Below are 17,406 nucleotides of genomic sequence, written 5' to 3'. Positions count from 1 at the left end.
CGTTGCCATACATCTCTATGGGTCGCTTGTACTTTCACGCACGGCGACGGGCGAGTGGCGACGGCGGTTTTAATGTGCTGATTCGATTATGCTGAGCCGCGGGGCACCGGGCATATGCCCATCTCGTCATCGGGCAAAAGCGGGGAACAGTACTCGGTCATTTTGTCAACAAGGCTGCATGGTGCATCATCCAGAAACAACCAACATATATTTTTCCATTCAATACATTTTAGAATTGTCTAACTCGTTTTTATTGGGAAGGCAGATAAAGCTTCCCTATCAAATCTAAAAATCTAAAAATGTCAAACAGAAAACCGAAGAAAATAAACAACAATGACAAATGGTTTGATGAAGAATGCAAAAACCTAAGATAGAAATTGAGAAACCTGTCCAACCAAAAACATAGAGACCCAGAAAACATAGAGACCCAGTCTATGCCTTCACTATGGTGAATCACAAAACCAATACAGAAATACACTACAGAAAAAGAAGGAACAGCATGTCAGAAATCAGCTCAATGTAATTGACGAATCCATAGACTAATCACTTCTGGGAAAATTGGAAAACACTAAACAAACAACACAAATAATTATCTATCCAAAATGGAGATGTATGGGTTAACCACTTCTCCAAACTTTTTGGCTCTATAACAAAGAACAAACAGCAAAAACATATACATGATCAAATACAAATCTTAGAATCAACTATTAAAGACTACCAAAACCCACTGGATTATCCAATTACCTTGAATGAACTACAGGACAAAAAAAAAAAAAAACTGCAACCCAAAAAGGCCTGTGGTGTTGATGGTATCCTCAATGAAATGATAAAATATACAGACAACAAATTCCAATTGGCTATACTTAAACTCTTTAACATCATCCTCAGCTCTGGCATCTTCCCCAATATTTGGAACCAAGGACTGATCACCCCAATCCACAAAAGTGGAGCCAAATTTGACACCAATAACTACCGTGGGATATGCGTCAACAGCAACTTTGGGAAAATCCTCTGCATTATCATTAACAGCAGACTCGTACATTTCCTCAGTGAAAACAATGTACTGAGCAAATGTCAAATTGGCTTTTTACCATATTATCACCCTACACACCCTAATTGACAAACAAACCAACCAAAACAAAGGCAAAGTCTTCTCATGCTTTGTTGATTTCAAAAAAGCCTTTGACTCAATTTGGCACGAGGGTCTCCTATACAAATTGATGGAAAGTGGTGTTGGGGGAAAAACATACGACATTATAAAATCCATGTACTGTACACAAACAACAAGTGTGCGGTTAAAATGGGCAAAAAACACACATTTCTTCCCACAGGGCCGTGGGGTGAGACAGGGATGCAGCTTAAGTCCCACCCTCTTCAACATATATATCAACAAATTGGCGAGGGCACTAGAACAGTCTGCAGCCTAACCCTACTAGAATCTGAAGTCAAATGTCTACTGTTTGCTGATGATCTGGTGCTTCTGTCACCAACCAAGGAGGGCCTAGAGCAGCACCTAGATTTTTTGCACAGATTCTGCCAGACCTGGGCAATGACAGTAAATCTCAGTAAGACCAAAATAATGGTGTTCCAAAAAAGGTCCAGTCGCCAGGACCACAAATACAAATTCCATCAAGACACCGTTGCCCTAGAGCACACAAAAACTATACATACCTTGGCCTAAACATCAGCGCCACAGGTAACTTCCACAAAGCTGTGAACGATCTGAGAGACAAGGCAAGAAGGGCCTTCAATGCCATCAAAAGGAACATAAAATTTGACATACCAATTAGGATCTGGTTAAAGATACTTGAATCAGTTATAGAAACCCATTGCCCTTTATGGTTGAGGTCTGGGGTCCGCTCACCAACCAAGAATTTACAAAATGGGACAAACACCAAATTGAGACTCTGCATGCAGAATTCAGCAAAAATATCCTCAGTGTACAACGTAAAACACCAAATAATGTATACAGAGCCGAATTAGGCCCCAGGTCAGCAACACAATTAGACCCAACCAAATCATGAGAAAACAAAAAGATAATTACTTGACACATTGGAAAGAATTAACAAAAAAGTGAGCAAACTAGAATGCTATTTGGCCCTAAAGAGAGAGTACACAGTGGCAGAATACCTGACCACTGTGACTGACCCAAACTTAAGGAAAGCTTTGACAATCTACAGACTCAGTGAGCATAGCCTTGCTATTGAGAAAGGCCGCCGTAGGCAGACCAGGCTCTCAATAGAAGACAGGCTATGTGCACACTGCCCACAAAATGAGGTGGAAACTGAGCTGCACTACCTAACCTCCTGCCAAACGTATGACCATATTAGAGACGCATATTTCCCTCAGATTACACAGATCCACAAAGAATTTGAAAACAAACCAGATTTTGATAAACTCCCATATCTACTGGGTGAAATACCAGTGTGTCATCATAGCAGCAGGATGTGTGACCTGTTGCTACAAGAAAAGGGCAACCAGTGAAGAACAAACACCATTGTAAATACAACCCATATTTATGTTTATTTATTTTCCCTTTTGTACTTTAACCATTTGCACATCATTACAACACTGTATTTAAACATAATATGACATTTGAAATGTCTTTATTCATTTGGAACTTCTGAGTGTAATGTTTACTGTTCATTTTTATTGTTTGTTTCACTTTTGTATATTATCTACCTCACTTGCTTTGGCAATGTTAACATGTTTCCCATGCCAATAAAGCGCCTTGAAATGAATTCAAGCCTTCCCAATGAAGACAATCACGTTTGAATGGCGAAACACTGAATCCTACTAATTACAACACGCGCGTAAATACTTTACTTTTGAGTCGACCGGGAGGCAGCCCGGTTCTAAATCGAATGCAATCAACATTCAGCCGACGCAAAACACGCCAATACGGGCGCCCGGGCGGGATTAATCGAACCCCCTCATTGACGCACCCTGCAGTGTAAAAACCACCATGGCGCTGTGCAAGAGAGGGGTCCAATGCTGTGTTACAACGATAATACGATGCAGTTATCCATTTCAAGGGATCTCAACCGTGTCGACATACACTCCAATATTAGCCTACTCCAGATTAAGGTACTGAATAACTCGAATGTCACTGGAAGATGGAGAGTAGCTAGCCTACTCGAAATGTTTTGTCGGTAATTGTCGTTGGTTATTCTCTCTTGTCTTTCCAGCTAGGGCTAACAGTGATCATTCTAATGTTGCAAGCACGCGAAATAAACAATGTCGCTAACAGCATTGGCATGCAGCCTTCTCGTCTTAAACGCCGGGCAGTTTCTGGTGGTCGGTACTAACGTTAGCTTCTATAGCCACAAAGGCATAAACTCCGGTCTTCTATATCTAATTAAAATTTGATTTAAAACCTAACCTTAACCACACTGCTAACTTTATGGCTAAGCCTAACCGTATTAAGACCAGAAAGAATATATTTTGTTATGTGCTCATTTAGTTTTTGTGTATGAAATCTGACTTTATGCCTATAGAAGATAGTGGAAACCATTTTGGTAAGCGAGGGGAGAGTGCCTCGCCATGGGGTTAGAAAACATTTTCTGCAATTCTACACATTTTTCCATGGGGCAGAGTGAACATTTTGCGGTTTTAAAGCAAATTTCCTGTAATTCTACACATTTTGCCATGGGATGACAAGAAAAATGTAAAGCTAATTTCCTGCTTTCTACACGTTTTTCCATGACTTATGCCATGTTATTATGATATGTGATTTTAAAGTGACTAACAAAATCGATTGCTAGGTAAGTTAGTCTAGCCAGCTATCTATAAAATGTCAGCTGACATGGGCTAATTGAGTGACTGTCAGTGACTAACAAGCAGAACGGACAGTTATGCCGCTTATGCCTGAGAACAGCACTGTTTAAAGGTGACAATGTAACCAAATACATTTGCCTTCCTGTTATATTTTGTGATTTTTTTCCCCCCTGCTGCAGGTGCACGTGAAAGAGCAAAGACCACTCAGTCAGCAAAGTCATCATATTTCACAACATATAACCACATCCAAATTGATAATTCTTTCCCTGTTTTTAGGAGACATTTGTGGGTTAAATCAGTGTCTAGGGATTGAAAGTGAACCTGCAATCCTCCTGCAGGCTAGCACATTATGCTGCATCCAGAGGTTAAGCAGATTATTGTCAACAGAAATCTATTACATTTCCACTGAAACCTTATACGCTTAGGTGTCCTAAACTAAACTCTTCCCTGTCCTCATACAACTACAAAACATCACATGGGATATATACAGTGGGGAGAAAAAGTATTTGATACACTGCCGATTTTGCAGGTTTTCCTACTTACAAAGCATGTAGAGGTCTGTAATTTGTATCATAGGTACACTTCAACTATGAGAGAAGGAATCTAAAACAAAAATCCAGCAAATCACATTGTATGATTTTTAAGTAATAAATTTGCATTTTATTGCATGACATAAGTATTTGATCACCTACCAACCAGTAAGAATTTCGGCTCTCACAAACCTGTTAGTTTTTCTTTAAGAAGCCCTCCTGTTCTCCACTCATTACCTGTATTAACTGCACCTGTTTGAACTCGTTACCTGTATAAAAGACACCTGTCCACACACTCAATCAAACAGACTCCAACCTCTCCACAATGGCCAAGACCAGAGAGCTGTGTAAGGACATCAGGGATACATTTTAGACCTGCACAAGGCTGGGATGGGCTACAGGACAATAGGCAAGCAGCTTGGTGAGAAGGCAACAACTGTTGGCGCAATTATTAGAAAATGGAAGAAGTTCAAGATGACGGTCAATCACCCTCGGTCTGGGGCTCCATGCAAGATCTCACCTCGTGGGGCATCAATGATCATGAGGAAGGTGAGGGATCAGCCCATAACTACACGGCAGGACCTGGTCAATGACCTGAAGAGAGCTGGGACCACAGTCTCAAAGAAAACCATTAGTAACACACTACGCCGTCATGGATGAAAATCCTGCAGCGCACGCAAGGTCCCCCTGCTCAAGCCAGCGCATGTCCAGGCCCGTCTGAAGTTTGCCAATGACCATCTGGATGATCCAGAGGAGGAATGGGAGAAGGTCATGTGGTCTGATGAGACAAAAATAGAGCTTTTTGGTCTAAACTCCACTTGCCGTGTTTGGAGGAAGAAGGATGAGTACAACCCCAAGAACACCATCCCAACCGTGAAGCATGGAGGTGGAAACATCATTCTTTGGGGATGCTTTTCTGCAAAGGGGACAGGACGACTGCACCGTATTGAGGGGAGGATGGATGGGGCCATGTATCGCGAGATCTTGGCCAACAACCTTCCCTCAGTAAGAGCATTGAAGATGGGCCGTGGCTGGGTCTTCCAGCATGACAACGACCCGAAACACACAGCCAGGGCAACTAAGGAGTGGCTCCGTAAGAAGCATCTCAAGGTCCTGGAGTGGCCTAGCCAGTCTCCAGATCGGAACCCAATAGAAAATCTTTGGAGGGAGCTGAAAGTCCGTATTGCCCAGCGACAGCCCCGAAACCTGAAGGATCTGGAGAAGGTCTGTGTGGAGGAGGGGGCCAAAATCCCTGCTGCAGTGTGTGCAAACCTGGTCAAGAACTACAGGAAACGTATGATCTCTGTAATTGCAAACAAAGGTTTCTGTACCAAATATTAAGTTCTGCTTTTCTGATGTATCAAATACTTATGTCATGCAATAAAATGCAAATTAATTACTTAAAAATCATACGATGTGATTTGCTGGATTTTTGTTTTAGATTCCGTCTCTCACAGTTGAAGTGTACCTATGATAAAAATTACAGACCTCTACATGCTTTGTAAGTAGGAAACACTGCCGATTTTGCAGGTTATCAAATACTTGTTCTCCCCACTGTATACAAAAACATAATCTTGAAACCCAGAACCAAATTATTTTATGAACACTGGGATGATGAGGGGAGAGACTAACAAAAACACAATGTCACAAGGTGTTTTTAATGTAATTTGTCTCTAAATCTGATATCCCTCTCTCTTGTATAGTGTATTATCCTGCAGGCACTACTCGTTATCTCAGGGCAGACAAGGCATATTTCAGAGAGCCAGTGAGAGGTATGAGAAATTCCTTGAACATCGATTCCCCCGCCTCTACATCCTTTATACCACCTTTGTGAAAGGTAAGTACCCCCTAACCAAAACAACACCCTCTAATGCCTAACTGACAACTTCTCATGGGCAGCTCCAGGGAGGGGTTTGACGGTGCTGAAGCCCCCTCAAGAACAGGCTTAGCACCCCCGAGAAATAATGTATTATTACTTACATGCATAGGTTGCAAGCAACCCTACGCAACAACCAAGCTACTTCTTAGTTACCTCAGTGCAACTTCTCCATAGACAGTCTACAGCTGTAACATTTTCCTGTTGGAATTGGATAGCCCCTTTCCCGCTAGATTGTGCTGCCCAAAGTGTATTTGTGTTTTTCTTTGAGGCAATACGATGAAGCATTTTTGCAATAAGTTTTTGTGTTCAGGATTTCAGCTCATGGTACACGATGTGAGGGAAACGAAGAGGATAAGGATGAAAATGCTCACTCAAGATGTTTCACTCAAAGAGCTGCCCTACCGTGAGATGGAGACCATCATTCTGGTCAGTGAGTCACACTTTGCAGTTCCACCCTGGCAGCCATACATTTTGTGCAGTAGACACATTGACTGTGTCCCAAATGGCACTGTATCCCCTACATAGTGCACTACTTTTGACTAGGGCCTCTAGCCAAAAGTAGTTAACTATAGGGAATACGGTGCCATTTGGGATGCACATATCATAGAGGCAGTTTATGACTGTCATAAACTCTACAGCAGAGAACGTGATAAAATATTCAAATGTAATGCTCTCTTTCTGTCTGTACCTCTTTCGCTATCTTTTTCTTGCAGTTTCGCAAAGACATGATAAAAGCCATTCCACTGGTGATAATATCTATCCCGCCTTTTGCCATCATTTTGGTTTTCACTCTTATGTGAGTTGTTGTGAATCAACCAACCTGATATTGACTATCATTTGCTAACAGTTTTAAGAGACTGATTGAAAAGAGTGCAAATTAAGTCCATTTAGGGGAGTCATGCATGCTTCCAAAATGCCTTTTTTGGGGGGGGGTATTAAATGAGTGGTGAATGATGGGTTACCTCCAACCCCTAATCTGATATGTGTCCCCTCTCCTCGGTAGGTGCCTGTTTCCTAGGCAGCTCCTGATTCGTCACCTGTGGACTCCGCAGCAGCAGCAGGACTTCCAGAGGTTGTACCACGAGCAGAGATGCCGATACCGTGAGAACATCCTGAAGGGTGTGGCCTGGTCAATACCTCACATCAAAGAGTGGACCCTCCGCAGCCATCTGCTTACTCTTATCAGCAAGGTTAATCATTTAGCTCTTTAAACTCTGAGCATGTTTGTTAATTTAACACGGACATTTCAAACAGTTGCCATGCATTTATTTTATTCTAGGCCTATACTGTAGGTAATGATTCATTACAATTTTGAAATGCATAACCAGACTGTCAGTGTATGTAAATATTACAGATCATCTAAGGGTTATCCCAGCTATACAATTCTGTGTTTACTAATTATCATTACATAGATGATCAGTGAGAAATTGTGTTAATGGCTAAAGGGAAAGGTCCACACCCATATCATGCTAATAATAGTGTGATAACTTCTCACACCAGTGATTGGTTGAGGCCTTTTGTGTTATGAAAGAGTACAAGACTGTAAGTGGGTGTTTTTTGTGTGGAGAATGCTGTTGAACCTGTCCTGCCAGGTCCAGTTGGTGTGTATCTGCAGAATGGGAGGGGTGATTTGAAATGTTTGTTATGCAGGTGCAGAGTGGGGCTCACCCCAGTGTGAAAGACATCAGTGCAGTGAGAGGCGTGTTTTCCGGACAACCACTGGGATTAACAGGCATGGACTCTGGTCACATGGTAAGGAGTTTTGGTGTTTATTTCAGTGGGCCTCTGCTTGTAAAGAGCATTGCATTTCATATCGTTATGCAATTGTGTTTTATAAGAAACTTGGAGAGAGCAGATTAGGAGAGTGAGGGTCATTCCTATATAAAAATAGTTTTGTTTCATCTGTGTTTGGTCTTGGGTTTCACAATATGCTTCAGGTTATTTTAACCCTTTTTGATTTGTTTGGGGATTCAATTCACATGGATGATTCATCTGACAGGTGTCTTTCTCACTCTTTCTCCCCATTTATTCCTCTCTACACTTCTCTTTCTTTCCTGATCTTTATTTTTCCCCATGCTTCCTCTTCCCATTTCTTTCCCCCTTCCTATATTCTTATCCTCTTCTAATTCCATTGTTCCCTCTCTCAGAGGCTGCTGTGCTCCCACCTCTTGCTGAACCCCTGGCTCCCTGGGTTCCTGCTCCGGCGACGGCTGAGGGTCAAAGCCCTGGACCTGCTTTACTTGGATCAGGCTCTAGACACACTGGGACAGGGCCAACTCACTGACTCAGAGATTAGAGAGGTCAGGTTCCCCACAACACCTCCATATAATCCCATCTCAAGACTGCCATTTATAGATCTAAATAAAGTCAACATGGTACTCCCTCTATACAAATGGGTTGGAATGGAATAGCAAGTGACAATCAGAGAAGTCAGGGGTCTCAACACTGTCATTTTTAGATAGAAATCAATAAGCAAATGCCTTTACCCAAAGCAGAATTTGTATTCAGTAGATTTGTCCGATGCAGTAAGCAAACCTACAACTCCGGTGTAGCACTATATTCTAAATAAGAGAGCAGTTGGAACTGCTAGCTGATCCTCCAGTGTATGGTTTATGGCACAAAAAATAAACATACATAATAATCTTTGGTAAATCAGAATTACAAATTTACAAGGGAAATGTTTTATCTTAAGCGTGATACACTGCTTCTCTTCCTCCCTCCACTTCCCCAGGCCTGCTATCTGCGGGGTCTCAATCCCAGTAGCCTCACCACTAGCCAGTGTCGAGAGTGGCTCCTCCAGTGGCTTCAGCTGTCTACCCAGCTCACAGGTCTGACACGTTTTACTTACAGGCAGACTTGGGTTCAAATACTATTTTAAATAATTTCATATATTTGGGGTTTTCAATTGAGCTTGCCTGGCGCGATGGAACCAATAGAATTGTCGCTAAAGTGCAAACCCCTCCCGTGGCACGCAAGGCGGGCTAAAGCAATCACTCAAATATATTTGAAAGACTTCAAAAAGTATTTGAACCCAGATCTGTTTTACACACCGGGGATTGCTTGCTGTCATATTTATGACAGGTTGGTTCACAATGCCAGTTTGCTCTATACACTCTACTTTTATCATGGCACATCCTGGCTTTCACAGTGCACCTGCTATACAGCATTATGCTATTGACCTGGGCCCGGTTTCCCGATAGCGATGGAACCTAGGCCTATGAGGGTTTTAAAGTTGCATCGTTCCTACAACAGCCGAAGATGTAACATGCGTTTCCCAAAACACTGCGCAGAAAGAACGTTCGTTGGAGCATGTGTCGATACTGATAGGATCGAAAGACCGATCTCCATTAAAATCTAACCTTAACATTGCAATTATTCCACAATAATGATGACGGATCAGCTCCTAGAGAGAGACCACTTATATGGTTGCAAATATTGAGGCAGCTTATTTTTATGCTTACCCTATGTTAATGTACTATATCACAGATTTGGCACATTTTGTTACATACTTCAAAAATGTTTTTTACAGTGTAGCCTACAATTTGCAAAAAATAACTCAAATGACTGAACATTATATTTCAGTCATATTGAAATCAATATATTGGCCTATGTAGCCTATACTGTATCTTTTAATGCAGTCATTTTGATTTGAAGCATCTTTTTATTAATTGTATTGGTCACATACTGTGGAGAGAACAAGTATTTGATACACTGCCGATTTTGCAGGTTTTCCTACTTACAAAGCATGTAGAGGTAATTGCAAACAAAGGTTTCTGTACCAAATATTAAGTTCTGCTTTTCTTATGTATCAAATACTTATGTCATGCAATAAAATGCAAATGTATTACTTAAAAATCATACGATGTGATTTGCTGGATTTTTGTTTTAGATTCCGTCTCTCACAGTTGAAGTGTACCTATGATAAAAATTACAGACCTCTACATGCTTTGTAAGTAGGAAAACCTGCAAAATCGGCAGTGTATCAAATACTTGTTCTCCCCACTGTACGTGTTTTAGTAGATGTGGGTGTAGCGAAATGCTCGTTTCTGGCTCCAGCAGTGCAGTAATATCTAACAATACACACAAATCCAAAGTAAAGGAATGGAATCAAGAATATATAAATATTTGGATGAGCAATGTCGGAGCAGCATAGACTAAGATACAGTATATACATATGAGATGATTAATGCAAAATATGTAAACATTATTAAAGTGACCAGTGAATTCAAGTCTGTATATAGGGCAGCAGCCTCTAAGGTGCTACTGATGGCTGTTTAACAGTCTGATGGCTTTGAGATAGAAGCTGTTTTTCAGTCTCTCGGTCCCAGCTTTGATAACCTCGCCTTCTGGATGATAGCGGGGTGAACAGGCAGTGGCTTGGGTGGTTGTTGTCCTTGATTTCTTTTTGGCCTTCCTGTGCTGTAGGTGTCCTGGAGGGCAGGTAGTTTGCCCCCGGTGATGTGTTGGGCAGACCGCACTACCCTCTGGAGAGCCCTGCGGTTGCAGGCGGTGCAGTACCAGGCGGCGATACAGCTCGACAGGATGCTCTCAATTGTGCATCTGTAAAAAAGTTTAAGGATTTTAACCTCTCTAGGGTATGTGAGACGGTAGCGTCCCACCTGGCCAACATCCAGTGAAATTGCAGAGTGCGAAATTCAAAAATACTAAATTCAAATATTTAACATTCTTGAAAATATATGTGTTATACATCAAAATAAAGCTTAACTTCTTGTTAATCCAGCCGCCATGTCAGATTTCAAAAAGGCTTTACGGCGAAAGCAAACCATGCGATTTATCTGAGGACAGCACCCCGCATAAAAACACATTGAAATCATATTTCAACCAGGCAGGTGTGACACAAATGTAAGAAATAGCAATATAAAAAATGCCTTTGATCTTCTTCTGTTGGCACTCAAAGGTCCCAGTTACATCACAAATGGTCCTTTTGTTCGATAATGTCCTTTTATATCCATTAAAAACTCAGTTTAGCTGGTGCGCTTCAGTCAATAATCCACTCAGTTTCCCTCCATCAAAATGCATACAAAATGAATCCCAAACATTAATGTTAACTTTTCCAAACAAGTCAAACAACGTTTATAATCAAATCTTAGGTATCCTAATACACAAATAAACTATAAAATTTAAGACTGAGAATAGCATGTTCATTACCGGAGATAAATAAGAAAGAACGCGCTTTCTTCCACTCGCTTGGAAACACTACAGCCAAATTGGGAGTCACCTAGAAAAACTACAATTTCCGGGTCATTTTTCCAAAAACCAGCATGAAACTCTTTCTAAAGACTGTTGACATCTAGTGGAAGCCCTAGGAACTGCAAATTGGGAGGGCTTGGGCTTATAATTATAGTACTAGCCCTTGAAAATAGTGGTAAGCTGAATTTGTTTTTTGAGGGATGGTTTGTCCTTGGGGTTTTGCCTGCCATATCAGCTCTGTTATACTCACAGACATACTTTTAACAGTTTTAGAAAACACTAAAGTTTCTAAAACTACCAATTATATACATATCCTAGCTTCTGGGCCTGAGTAACAGGCAGTTTACTTTGGGCACGCTTTTCATCCGGGTGTCAAAATACTGCCCCCTAACCCAGAGAGGTTAACTTATTTGGGAACGGGGGGCAGTACTGAGTAGCTTGGATGAATAAGGTGCCCAGAGTAAACTGCCTGTTACTCAGGTCCAGAAGCTAGAAAACACTAAAGTTTCCAAAACTGTTAAAATGTCTGAGTATAACAGAACTCATATGGCAGGCAAAAACCTGAGAAAAATCCAACCAGGAAGTGGGAAATCTGAGGTTTGTAGTTTTTCAAGTGATTGCCTATCCAGTGTAAATGGGGTCAGATTGCACTTCCTAAGGCTTCCAGTAGATGTCAACAGTCTTTAGAAAGTTGTTTCAGGCTTCTATTGTGAAAGGGGAGAGCTGTTTCAACAAGTGGTCAGGCTGAAAGCCTTTAGTTTAGTCTCGGGAGTGGCCGTGAGCGCGACGGTCGTTTCCTTTCTAATGACAACTGAATTGTCCGGTTGGAATATTATTGAAGATTTATGATAAAAACATCCTAAAGATTGATTATATACATCGTTTGACATGTTTCTACGAACTTTAATGGAACTTTTTTTACTTTTAGTCTGGACTTAATGCCCCCGCTTTGCATTTTGGATTCGTGAACTAAACGTGCAAACAAAAAGGAGGTATTTGGACAAAGATGGACTTTATCGAACAAAACAATCATTTATTGTGGAACTGGGATTCCTGGGAGTGCATTCCGATGAAGATCAAAGGTAAATGAATATTTATAACGCTATTTCTGACTTTTGTTGACTCCACAACTTGGCGGGTATCTGTATGGTTTGTTTTGGTGGCTGTGCGCTGTACTCGGATTATCGCATGGTGTGCTTTCGCCGTAAAGCTTTTTTGAAACCTGACACAGCGGTTGCATTAAGGAGAAGTTTATCTTTAAGTGCCAAGCCAAATTTTTTTCAACCTCCTGAGGTTGAAGAGGCGCTGTTGTGCCTTCACCACACTGTCTGTGTGGGTGGATCATTTCAGTTTGTCAGTGATGTATACGCCGAGGAACCTGAAGCTTTCCACCTTCTGTGGATGGGGGGTGCTCCCTCTGCTGTTTCCTGAAGTCCACGATCAGCTCCTTGGTTTTGTTGACATTGAGTGAGAGGTTATTTTCCTGGCACTACACTCCCAGGGCCATCACCACCTCCCTGTAGGCTGTGTTGTCATTGTTGGTAATCAGGCCTACTACTGTTGTCATCTGCAAACTTGATGATTGAGTTGGAGGCGTGTGTGGCCACGCAGTCATGGGTGAACAGGGAGTACAAGAGGGGGCTGAGCACACACCCTTGTGGGGCACCTGTGTTGAGGATCAGTGAAGGGGAGGTGTTGTTTCCTACCTTCACCACCTGGGGATGGCCCGTCAGGAAGTCCAGGACCCAGTTGCACAGGGCAGGGTTCAGACTCAGGGCCCCGAGCTTAATGATGAGCTTGGAGGGTACAATGGTGTTGATTTATAGCACAGCATTCTTACATAGGTATTCCACTTGTCCAGATGGATTGTGCAGGGTACAGTGTGATGGCGATTGCATCGTCTGTGGATCTATTGGTGCGGTAAGCAAATTGAAGTGGGTCTGGGGTGTCAGAGGTGATATGATCTTTGACTAGTCTCAAAGCATTTCATGATGACAGAAGTGAGTGCTACGGGGTGATTTAGTTCAGTTACCTTTGTTCCTGTACCCAAGAAATCAATGTTGGACATCTTGAAGCATGTGGGGACAGCAGACTGGGATAGGGAGAGATTGAATATGTCCGTAAACACAATGGCCAGCAGCCTTGCGAGGGTTAACACGCTTAAATGTCTTACTCACGTCGGCCACGGAGGACAGCCCACAGTCCTTGGTAGAGGGCCGCGTCGGTGGCACTGTTATCCTCAAAGCGGGCAAAGAAGGTATTTAGCTTGTCCGGAATCAAGACGTCGGTGTCCACGACGCGGTAATACATTCGGCATTTGAGGTATTCTAGGTCGGGTGAACAAAAGGACTTGAGTTCCTGTATGTTATCACAATCACACCATGAGTGGTTAATCATGAAACATACACCCCTGCCCTTCTTCCCGGAGAGATACTTATTCCTGTCTGCATGATGAACTGAGAACCCAACTGATTGTACAGGCTCAGACAGTATATCCTGAGAGAGCCATGTTTCTGTGAAACAGAGTGTTACAATCTGTCTCTCTGGAAGGAAATGCTCGTCAACTTTATTATCCAGAGACTGAACATTAGCGAGTAATGTACTGGGGAAGCGGAGGGTTGTCTGCGCACCTCCTGAGTCGGACTAGAAGTCCACTCCAAATACCTCTTCTCCGCCTGTGTTTTGGATCAGCCTCTGGAATCAGTTCAATTGCCCTGGGGGGTACGAACAAAGTATCCGATTCGGGAAAGTCGTATTCCTGGTCGTAATGCTGGTGAGTTACCGCGGCTCTGATATCCAAAAGTTCTTCCCGGCTGTATGTAATAACACACAAATTAGGGATAATAATGTAAGCAATAACACAAAAAAACAGTACTGCAAAGTTGCCTAGGAACTGGAAGCACGGCTGCACTATCTGTCGGCGCCATTTTCACAATTGTTACTTGTTTGTAATAATTTCAAAGACATTGCAACTTTGTATTTGTAGTTAACTTCGCTCAAGTTGTCGGTGGTCAGAGACAAACAGCTTTATTCTCTGTTTAGTGGATTCCTTCAGTTTATGAAGTGGCGGGGAAGGGCATAAAAAGCATTTAACATCGCACTTAGCTGTTCTACAAGTGGTATAAGGCAGTCTGTAAATAACAAGCGTTTAAGTGTAACTTGAGTAACGATGGTTTTGGGGAAACAGTCAGGGGATTTAACGATGCTCCTTCAAAAATTCTAATGATGAACTAAAGTCTAAGATGCTTTTGGGAAACTGGGCCCTGGTATTTACAAAAGAAATGACATGGTAAATATGGTTATATAGTAATTACAGATATTACACTTCACAGTTATTGGGGATTAATGAAAAGACTGTCATTATATATTTTTATATAATTTCATAGCTACAATGGTGTTGAATGCTTTGAAGTAGCCTATACCAGAAAGTAGCCATTTAATTTCTTTATCACACAAACACCTGAAAGTAATTTTTTTTAATGCATTTTTTTACTGTAGTAATGATAACTTCAGCTTCATTAATATTTAGAAGTGTATAGTTCCACAGATGGTGCTACGGCCTGTCGAGCTGTGAAAATTATTGAATTTGACATTAATGTTAATTCTTTATTTTCCAATTGTCACTCATGAATCTCAGATAGTATTCACTATCCTTGTCTTATGGGTCTCTTTCTGTGCTTTCTAGAATCAGAGACATCTCTTCTGCTGCACAACATGGTCCTGCTCTCAGTAAACTACCCCAGCTCCTGACCAGAGGAACAAAAGCATGCAGCAGCAACCAGACTTTTTTATATTTATTAATTGCTCTCAGGCGAGAAAGTCTATTGGAACAGCGACAATTGTCATCTCATTTTCTTGGGACAGAAAGGGAAAGAATGATCCAAACTGGTCAATTGTTACCATGTAGAGAATCAATGATTCAGTGCATGGATGACATTGACTTTTACTGTGCTGTATGTCTTTATTCATTCCAGTCAATTGATGTCACACATTTGGTTGCAATCACACGTGTATGTACACACACACAATAGACGTCACGCATATGTCTTGTGGAATGAATTGGAAAGAGATGCACTGGATAAAGTGACTCAAAAGAAGAAGCTCGCACACACTCAAACTTTTATTTGGCATGCAAACATTTCAGTCTACCAACTGGTGTTCAGCATAGAAGTGGGTTCCCAGTTCAGCATAGAAGTGGGTTCCCAGATATGCCAATGCAGCCCAGCTGTACCTTGCTCTTCCAAAATGTATAAATGTCCTGTGGGGCTGTATATTGATACTTTCAAGGAGATAGTATGGGACATTTTTCTATGTGTTAATGTAAGTGTCCCTTTAGTTAACTTCTTGACTTGGTAAGTATGGTGCATTGTAAAATGATAGTCTGTCAGAACACCAGTCTAAGGTGCATATTTATATAGGCCTACCGTAATAAATTTGAGACACAAGGAGACATTTGTTTACATTTTTTTATTATCTGAATTTATTTATAACAAGCATACCACTGGAAACCATATTGCAACCAAAAGATGCAGGTGCATATTTAGTTTCACCTAATATAAGGTAAATCAAAAAAAAAAAGCACAGTGTTCATGTGTATGACACTACAGGATCTATAAACCTTTTGTCTGTATCTATGCTCATCAATCTCTGTCTACTTCAAACCCTTGATTCACGAACCAGAGAACAATGTATCAAGTTCTGCTCCAAAGCTCAGCAGTTTTTCTTGGGAAAAGGCTGCTATAGAGAGCAACAGTAATGGGGGTACAGGTTTGAATATCTTCGACTACCCAAAAGAAGGCATGACTGACAAAATATCCAGAAGAGGGTGCGGTGAGGACAGGAAGAGTAAGGATGCGTATGTGAGGAAATCCGTTTGAGGTGTCAAATGTAGGAGAGGCCAGGAGTGGTCTTATTTTGATTAATTGTATTTCTTAAGAACAGTGGGAGATTGCAGTGGGCATTAAAAGAATCCAGACAACAGAAGTGTTGTGTTTTGAACTTTAGAGTAGGAGTCATCTCAGGGGTGACGACGGATGTTCAAGTTGAATACCTGAAGAGAATTCCTGGAGTGGTTGGTGCCCAGCATCTGACCCGCTGGGTGAATGGAGAAAAAGAAAATTCTGTCCTGTTTTTTGATAAAGAGCAAATACCTACGCATGTGAAGCTTGGTTATGTAAGAGCTTTCGTCCACAAACCACTGCAGTGTAAGAATTGTAAAGGATTTGACCATGTTTCAAGCGTGTGCATACGAACAGAGTATACTGAAGAAAGGTGTGTAGAAAGATGACAGTGTTGCAATTGTGGTGAGCTTCATGATCCTGAGTTCCTGGAGTGCCCTGTAAGGGTGAAGGAATTTGAGGTGGCAAAAGTTAGAGCGGTCAATCAAATCTCCTATGCGAGGTGATTAAAATAATTGAGACAACAAGTGATGCAGCCGGTAGTAAATGTTTGCTGCCAGACAAAAGATACCCTGTGTGTTAAGAAGGTGGAATATTTTGTGTTCATTGCCACAGTTATAAACTGTACCGCGCAAGTCTCAAAGCAGTTGAAGAAACTATACATTATTGTGGCTGCAGCAGAAAAGTTTTTGGGACTCAAGGAAGACTTGCAAGTGGTACTGGTGCAGGAAGACCTGCCCTCCCAGGTTCTCATTGAGCCTGTGTAGGGATCAGATCTGTTTTTAGTTATTTATTTAGTAAATTATTTTGTTTGTTTTTTGGAGGAATCCTGTTTCCATCCCTCATAGTAGGTGGCGGGATGCACATTAAATTGTGTGATCGCCAATATACCATAGAAAAATAAGTGCATGTCATTGCAAAAACCAAGCCGTGAGGTCGAAGGAATGGTCCGTAGAGCTCCTAGACAGGGTGTCGAGGCACCGATCTGGGGAAGGGTACCCCAAAAAATTCTGCAGCATTGAAGGTCCCCAAGAACACAGTGGCCGCCTGGCCAAACTGAGCAATCGGGGGAGAAGGGCCTTGGTCAGGGAGGTGACTAAGAACCTTCCAG

General features: G+C 41.7%; 1 protein-coding gene across 1 annotated transcript; it reads left to right on the top strand.

Moving 5' to 3' along the window:
- Positions 1 to 2,961: 2,961 nt before the first annotated feature.
- Positions 2,962 to 16,435, top strand: LOC120065234 (LETM1 domain-containing protein 1-like). Its single transcript, XM_039016049.1, has 9 exons — positions 2,962 to 3,087; positions 6,011 to 6,144; positions 6,497 to 6,612; positions 6,900 to 6,982; positions 7,190 to 7,376; positions 7,837 to 7,938; positions 8,334 to 8,486; positions 8,918 to 9,014; positions 15,083 to 16,435. The coding sequence occupies exons 1-9, from the start codon at positions 2,966 to 2,968 to the stop codon at positions 15,145 to 15,147; spliced, it is 1,059 nt and encodes a 352-aa protein (XP_038871977.1). The 5' UTR covers positions 2,962 to 2,965; the 3' UTR covers positions 15,148 to 16,435.
- The last annotated feature ends 971 nt before the right edge of the window (positions 16,436 to 17,406 follow it).

This window comes from Salvelinus namaycush, chromosome 20 (assembly GCF_016432855.1).
Source record: "Salvelinus namaycush isolate Seneca chromosome 20, SaNama_1.0, whole genome shotgun sequence".
Taxonomy (NCBI): Eukaryota; Metazoa; Chordata; class Actinopteri; order Salmoniformes; family Salmonidae; genus Salvelinus; species Salvelinus namaycush.
Note: the sequence above shows the minus strand (reverse complement) of the source record. Positions and strands in the feature narration are given on the sequence as shown.